This window comes from Arvicola amphibius, chromosome 10 (assembly GCF_903992535.2).
Source record: "Arvicola amphibius chromosome 10, mArvAmp1.2, whole genome shotgun sequence".
Classification (NCBI taxonomy): domain Eukaryota; kingdom Metazoa; phylum Chordata; class Mammalia; order Rodentia; family Cricetidae; genus Arvicola; species Arvicola amphibius.
Window position 1 is genome coordinate 9,038,800 of NC_052056.1, and position 8,365 is coordinate 9,047,164.

Consider the following 8,365-nt stretch of genomic DNA (forward strand, 5'->3'; position numbering starts at 1 on the left):
CAGTTCCAATAAATCTATTCTATAATCTTAGCTGGTATTGCAGGAATGTTGAATATCACTTTAATTTTTTTTGAATATTTCAGAGAAGCAACGACTGAGACAATGATGAAAAGTAATGAAGTCAGAGGCTTTGCAGCTCTCAGCTATAAAACAGTACAAACTACAAGGGTTGGCATCTTACAAGTTTAGAATTAGAACAATACACATACTACTGTCTCAGAATTCAATCCCGTGTGTGTGTATAATATTGTAAGTCCAGTAATTTATGATTAATTGATTTTCATGAAGAAAATCTGTTGAAGAAAAAGTATAATATTTTAAACATATAGTTCTGTTATAATTGGATATTCTAATAGAAAAAATCATTAGTTTTTTTTTTTACACTTATGTCTTTGATTCCTCTCTAGTTAAATATTTGTTAGGATAGAAAAATTGTTACCATTAGTGAGTTTTATATGTGCATATCTAATTTGAGTGGTGTCATAATGTCACAAATACTATAAATTCAGTCACAAAATGTTCCAAGCCTAAGTTTCATAGGCCCGGGAATCAGAAGCATTCTGCTTTGTGAAACAAAGTAGCAATACGATGTGTTTGAAGTATCTAAATACTGTATTCTCTGTTGACAGTTTCCGCTTCCCCTCCTTTTCCTTTCTTCCATGTGTGCCTACTGACAGGTAGCTGCAGCCCCCAGTAACCTGCTGGGAGTGTCTGTGGATGATTCCTCCGTGACAGGTTGCTGAGAGAGACTCAGAGCTAGAAGGGTAGCAGATGCTAAATTATTTCATTTCTATTAGTAAACATTACATGAACTTTGGCAACTGTTCCTTTCTAAATATGTTATGAAAAACACTTTGTTTGTATATCTCTAACAGCTATGTATTTGGATTCCTGTGGAAGTTATAATGCGGTTCCCAAAGCTTCCTTAGTCAATTTAAACAACAGTGGATTTGATAAATCAAATAAGTCACCCACACGCGTTTGCATATATATTTGTTTATCTGGATTAGGCCATTATCTTCCAAAAATAGACAAAATAATCTATTTTTTTAGCCAGTTTTTTAAAAACTCTATTAACAATGTATTCATATGTGTGAGGAATCACTGAAAGTTTTCTGCACAGAAAAATGAGTGGCAGCCCAACGGTAACCTGTATGAAGCAACAGAATAAATGTTAGACGGGAGAGTGATACCCAAATTGATCGTAGAACATATATGTCTATGACTTATGAGAACATATATGTACAAATTACAGCAACAATTTCATTATATTAAAATATAATTTCTTGTTCTTAAAAGATAAGCCTCTTTCATTGCAATTAGGGAAGAGATATCCCAAAGGATAGGGCACTATTTAATGGAAGTATTTTTTTTTTCAAAGTGCAGTAATGGAACTGCCCTTCCCTATACCAAAAAAGGGTTAAAAGGAGATAATTATCTTGGCTCCTTGTAAGTTGATTTGTATCACAAACTAAAATCAGGCCACCCAAAAGCACTCAAACAAATACAGTTCAGAGTGCTGAAAAATTAACAAAAATTTATTTCTTTAGAATAAATTTAAATCATTTGTCTTTTGAGAGTTTTATAAGTAGATACTGTATTAACATCATTCCCACCTCTCTCCCCCCAGTTCTGATTTCTCCCATGTCCACCTCCACCTTAAAGCCCCATGACTTGACTGTTGAATTCTGACATAGGAGCACAGTCAGCTCAGTTATGCAGTCTTGTGTATCCAGTAAATCACGGAACTCGTGATGTTTCTGAAGCACAGTGCACAGGCATGTGACTCTATAATGCTTGTGGTTTTCCCCAGCAACAACCCAGGTGTATAAAAGGCCCTGGGCAGATGGGGACACCCAGACTCAAGGATCCTACTGCTTATTATCCTTTGAATACCCCACTCCTGACACCATGTGTTACTATGGCGGATACTATGGAGGCCTGGGCTACGGCTATGGTGGCCTAGGCTATGGCTGTGGCTGTGGCGGCTTTGGTTATGGCTGCTACCGCCCTCTGTGGTATAGAAGGTGCTGGTCCTGTGGTTTCTACTGAGGGGATTCTACAGCTGCTCACTCCAACTTTCTTCACATCAGAAGTTCTTAAAAATTTGTCATAAATTCCATCTTTATTCTACATTATTCGAGGAAAAGTAAACAAAATACAACATGAACATTACATTCCCCATCTGCATTTCGACAGTGTGTCAGCTTCCCGGATGGCCAAAACAATCCTGTACAATAGAAGAACTTCTGGAGGCGTCACAATCCCTGACTTCAAGCCGGGCGGTGGTGGCGCACGCCTTTAATCCCAGCACTCGGGAGGCAGAGGCAGGCGGATCTCTGTGAGTTCGAGACCAGCCTGGTCTACAAGAGCTAGCTCCAGGACAGGCTCCAAAACCACAGGGAAACCCTGTCTCGAAAAACCAAAAAAAAAAAAAAAAAAAAAAATCCCTGACTTCAAACTCTACTACAGGGCTACAGTGCTGAAACAGACATAAGAACAGACAGGAGGACCAATGGAATAGAATAGAAGACCCGGATATTAATCCACATTCCTATGAGCCCCTGATTTTTGACAAAGAAGCAAAAAAAAAAAAATACAAAATGTGGGGAAATTCTTCATTGTTTTCATAACATCTTTGAAAAATGAGACTTAGTTAAATTATTACCTATTGTATTAAAATAATTTCCTTTTAAATAAACTATTCACTAAAAATATTGATTCCTTTGGCTCTGTTTAGTGGTCTCCAGCAATATTGGATGTATGTCTGTGTACTCCTGTCTGCTTGTTCACAACTGTGTGCGGTTTTGTGGGTAAATAGGAAGAAAGCAAAAGAGTAAGAAAGAAAAGGAGGGAGGAAAAATGTTTTCTTTGAATATTCATCTATTATTGATAGACATTTGGGTTGTTCTCACATCTTTGCAATTGTGAGTAATGTCCCAATGAATTTGGTAGTACAGATATTTTTCTGAGGTCAAATCCTTTTGTCTTCTAGTTAAGATGTCAGAAGTATCACAAGTTATTTTTTTATGAATATTTGAGGAAGAGCCTACAATGTTTTCTATAATGGATGGCATCACACACGTTCTCGCAGAAGGGAGGGTTGGCTTCCCTTCACACGTCCTCCGATACCCATGCACTTTCTAAGAGCCATTCTATTAGCAGCTGCAGTCTTATTGTGACTGGATTTGCAATTTTGAGATTTGAGTGAAATGGACACTTATTTCTCCCCCTGGCCATCTGAGATTTCCTGTTGAGAATTGTCTATTCCAGTCTCTGACATTGTTAACATCAGTTTGCTCTCTTCCTGCTGCTCAATTGGAGATACTACCTTGTTTTGGTTATTAATCTCCCATTTCTTGTATATATTGATTTTCTTTTCAGTTATGGATTGCTCTGCTGTGTAAAGAGTCTTAGTTGGATGCAATATGACTTTTCATTTTTGTTATCTTGAAATTCATAACCAAGTTGACTCTGAGACTAAACACTAGTTCTGTGAGAATTCCGTAAACTGTGTTTTGATCATATTTACCCTTCTTCCCAATTCTTTCCCAGAGCCCCCCCCAACACTACTTTTTTCCCTGACCGTACTACTTTGCGTCTCTTTTATGTTGAGCTAGCATTTTGAGAAAAAAATCTTTCTTTTCTTTTTGGTAGAGTAATAAAATTATTTTAAACATACTTATTTGAGTTGTGCTGCCTATACACCCTGTGATGTAGGGCTATCTATGGGACCTACCCAGGGTCACCTGCCTAAAGAAACTGTCTTCTAGCAGCTATCAGTCTCTTTAACTAGTAGTGTGATTTTTTGCCTGCCTTCTTCCTTCAAGTTGGGATTTTGTGTGGTATGAGCTTGCACGGATATGGTGTATGTTGTCACAACTGTTGTGAGTGCACATGTCCACATTTCCTGCTGTGTCTGGAAAGCAGTGTTTACTTGCATTCATTCCTTGGTTCTTGCTTTTACAATCTTCTTCTCCCTCCTCTGAAACAATGAAACAAGATCTTTGTGAGAATAGGATATGATATAAATGTCCCATTTATGGCAGAGTGTTCTGCAATCTCTTATACTTTGCTCATTGACCAGTCATGGGCCTTTGCAAAGAATCAACATCTATTGCAAAAATTAGCTTTTTTGAAGAGGATTTAGTGATACACCAACCAATAGACATAATGGCAAGATATTGTTAATCTTTAATATTGTGTCCACTAGTAGCATAGTAATGACAAGTTCCCTCTAAGTCCAAATATGTCTAGCCATAGGTTCTTGTCCTAAGAATAGTGCCAAGTATGGATTTTATATTATGAAGTATGCCCTACTTAGAAACTTGTAGTTTATTCCCATGCTGTTCCTACAACCATTGAACCAGTGGGTGAGTCTTGCCAGGTGAGATGTTATTGTGGCTTGCAGGGTTCATGTGGCTACATAAGACCCATGGCCACTTTCCCTCTTATGTATCATACAAAGAAGTTTCCAGAAATAAGGAATCTGGCTAACTGGGCCAAACCTCCCATGTAATTACGCGATTGATTTTCTTCATATGACTAACAAGCTTCTCATCTTCAGCAACAAGGTCTTACCATCAAATCTTGAAGTAAATAGGAAGAGTGGCCAAAGTCTGACATTTTGAGGGTGTCTATAAGATCTTTGTAGCCAGCAGTTTTGGAAAGGGTAACCTGTTCTTGGCAATAGGCCTTTTATTTCTTAGCCTATAGTATCTTGCCTTTAGTTCCTCCTCTTTTCTGCACTCCTGCCCCAGTTCCTGCTCTGCCTTTCTGCCATACACATTTAAGTCACTCCATTCCACCCTTACTCTCTGCAAAGCCCTGACCCTCACATGTCCCTTTAGTAATTTCCTGACCTGTACAAATCTTTAATAATAAAAATGGCTTAGTGCTGGCATAAAAATGGACACAGTGATAATGGGTCCTGATAGATAAGAAAGCAGGCAAAGCTCTAGACCCGTTAGCACAGGGCGAGACTTTCAGACTAGAAATTCAGAAGTACAGTTGTGAAGACCAACAACTGATAAATGGGAACTCATAAAACCAGAGCTTCTGTACAGCAAAGGATGTCATCATTTGAGTGACAAAATATGATGTGGGATTCCCCTCTGTATGCTGTGGAAACCATTGGTTAATAAAGTAACTGCTTTGGCTAGTTGATAGGGTAGAGCAGAGCTAGGCAGAGAAAACTAAGCTGAATGTTGGGAGAAAGCAAGTGGAGAAAGAGAGAAGCCATGCAGCCCCAGCTACAGCCACCTGGCAATACACAGATTAATAGAAATAAGAGTTAGTCAATAAGAAACTAGAGCAAATGGGCCAAGCAATGATTTAAATAATATAGGTTCTGTGTGATTATTTCAGGGCTGAGCAGCTGGGAACCAAACAAGCACCCCCTTTTCAACAAAAACACCTTATGTAATAGAAAAATATTTGAAGGCTATACTTCCAATAGAAGCCTAGCATCTAAAATACACAAATAACTCAAAAAAACTAAACATCAAGAAAACAAGCAATTTTAAAACAGGACATGGAACTAACCAAACATATCTCAAATGATGAACTATAAACACATGAGAAATATATAAAATTGTTCAGCATCGTTAACCATCAGAGAAATGCAAATGAAAAGTACCTTGATATTTCTTCTTATCCTAATTAGAGTGGCTTAGATGAAAAACACTACTGACTACTGAAGTCAGAGACTGAGCCTTTGTTTCCCAGCCACCCAGATCTGAATAATCACACAGAAACCATATTAATTGCAACACTGCTTTGCCAACAGCTTAGGCGTATTTTACCTAGCTCTTATATCTTAAATTAGCCCATTTCTATTAATCTGCATATCGCCACAAGACTTTGGCTTACCAGTAAGGTTAGGGCATCTTTCTCCTTGGGCATCTACATAGTGTCTCCCTGACTCCACCATCTTTCCTCTACCATCTCTGCTTGAATTTCCCAACTTGCTGTATTCTGTCCTGCCATAGGCCAAAACAGCTTGCCTATTAACCAATGGTAATTAAACGTTTTCACAGCATACTCATCAATGTTTGCTTTGATTCTTCATACATGTGAGTTTAATTTGGAATATCCCAGGCATTTTTATCCAAATTTTATGGTTGAAGTTTACATTTATTCCTTTCTTTTAAAATTTTACTTCTATACATGCTTGGTTTCTTTCTCCATATGCAAGACTAGTTTCAATATATAATTATTATAATTATATTACTGGAAGTATTTGTGGGCTCAAAGAATTTCAGGTTAGGCACTGTAAAACTAGAGAGAAAATGTCTACTTATAAAATCATCCAGTAGATAGATTTATCATGATGTGATCTTGTTTACATATATTTGTTTCTATGATTGTTATACTCCCTGAACTCAATGTGTTTAGTATATACATTTTATTTTTATACAACATATATTTTGATACATTTCTAAAAAGTTCAAACCAAACAAAGCTATGCCTTCCAATGATTGCTTTGTACTGTAAATATGAATACTCCAGCCTTCACCTTCAAACTAAGCCAAAGAAAGTACATGTGGTTTCTTTGACCAATTGTAAGGAGTCTGTACAGTTGTTCTTTAGAGGGGACAATGCTCAGGCATATAGCTGATGTATTGTGCATAGAAGGCATAGGTCCCATCACTGGAACTATACACAGAAATTGATGTTCCTGTGTGTGTGTGTGTGTGTGTGTGTGTGCTTGTATGTTTGTAGTAGGCACACATATGTAAATGGGTGGTTGGGTGAATAGTCATAGTCCAGGGAAGAAATTATTGGTTCTGTTCTCTCTCAATAAACTTTATTCCCAATAAACAGGTTCCGTCACTGTAAATGGCGTTGACCTGGCAACAGCAATCCTTGGAAGTCCCCCTGTTTCTTAACCCTAACAGCACTGATGTGACAACATGAAGCCTTCTGTATGGGTTTATGGGATCTGAATAAGGAGCTTATGTTTCCGCAGCTGGTACTCTTATCTCCTGAGATATCTCTCTAGATGCCTGGTACACTGGTATCACTGCTCTCCTGCTAAACCATGTGTGAGAGCATGTGTATGCCCCGCAGACACAACAATAACACATTAATCAGAGCTGACTTTAGATTACTCACACAGTCATAGTGCATTTCAAAGTGACATCATCCTTAGCGTCATCACCTGGGCTCACAAAGAGAAACAGGAAGCATATGCAGTTTCCGCTTGAATGGTATTTTATTTTTTGAGGATTTAAAAACAACATGCAGGGAGACAATGTGGTCAGGAACGTATTCGAATATGTTAACACTTGCCAACCAGTTACAAAGAATGTAACTGATAGTTAGCTTACTGTTCACAGGGAAGATGACAGAAACGCACTCTTCCAGGAAAGACTGATTTCAGACAACAAAACAAAATAACAGGAAAGAAAACACAAGGACCTCCTTTCTGTGGGGTAATTAAAACCAAACCAGTGTAAGAGGGAGAAAAACAGAAAGCTGTTTAATGGTTTCTATCATCTGTCAGAGTTATATTATGTATTCACTCCACTACATAAAGAGTGGCTCAGAGTTTGGAATCAGGATGCACAATTTGGCTATGGGATCCTGCTGTAGGAACACAGTTATGCCAGTTATGCAGCCTCGTGTACTAAAAAAATCACAATTCGTGATGCTTCTGAAGGACAGAGGAGACATGTGATGCTATAATGCCTGTGGTTTTGCCGACAACTACCCAGGTGTATAAAAGGCTGCCGATGAATGGTGACACCCAGACTCAAGGAACCTACTGTTGTCGTCAACAGAACACCAGTAATTTATTCCAACCTCCTGACACCATGTGCTGCTGTGGAAGATACTATGGAGGCCTGGGCTATGGCTATGGAGGCCTGGGCTACGGCTATGGTGGCCTGGGCTGTGGCTATGGTGGCCTAGGCTGTGGTTATGGCTGTGGCTATGGTGGCTATGGTTATGGTTGCTGCCGCCCACTGTGCTACAGAAGATGCTGGTCTTATGGCTTCTATTGATGATTTTCTACAGCTGCCCAGCCTGTTGACTAGAGCCTGCTGTTTTAATGGAAGTGTCTATGATTTTCCCACATCAGAAATTTCTAACCTCAGATTTCCCATTTTATTAAAGTGCCTGAGTAAATCAAAAGAAATGCAACACTTTCATCTTACTTCTCACCTGCCGTTGGATTAGATGACAGCTTGTAGAGAGTTCTTTCACTGTCTTTGGAATACCTTATAGAATGTGAGCCTGTTGGACTCTCAGCTTTTGTGTAAAAATGCATGCTTTTCAATAAACTCTTTGAGAATATTTTCCTTGTATTTAAAATTCTTCATCACTTTTCAATATATGTTTGTGTGTCTATACCTACTTTGCT

The 8,365-nt window shown here is 38.4% G+C and overlaps 1 protein-coding gene across 3 annotated transcripts; it reads left to right on the top strand.

Annotated features, from left to right (window-relative positions):
- Positions 1-1,911: 1,911 nt before the first annotated feature.
- Positions 1,912-8,006, top strand: LOC119824206 (keratin-associated protein 20-2-like). 3 transcript variants are annotated; one of them, XM_038344368.1, is made up of 2 exons: positions 1,912-1,978; positions 7,915-8,006. In XM_038344368.1, the coding sequence occupies exons 1-2, from the start codon at positions 1,912-1,914 to the stop codon at positions 8,004-8,006; spliced, it is 159 nt and encodes a 52-aa protein (XP_038200296.1). The 3 variants fall into 3 exon arrangements, with proteins under 3 accessions (XP_038200296.1, XP_038200295.1, XP_038200294.1); XM_038344367.1 differs by having other exon boundaries at positions 1,912-1,939; positions 7,867-8,006; XM_038344366.1 differs by lacking the exon at positions 1,912-1,978 and having other exon boundaries at positions 7,818-8,006.
- Positions 8,007-8,365: the final 359 nt, after the last annotated feature.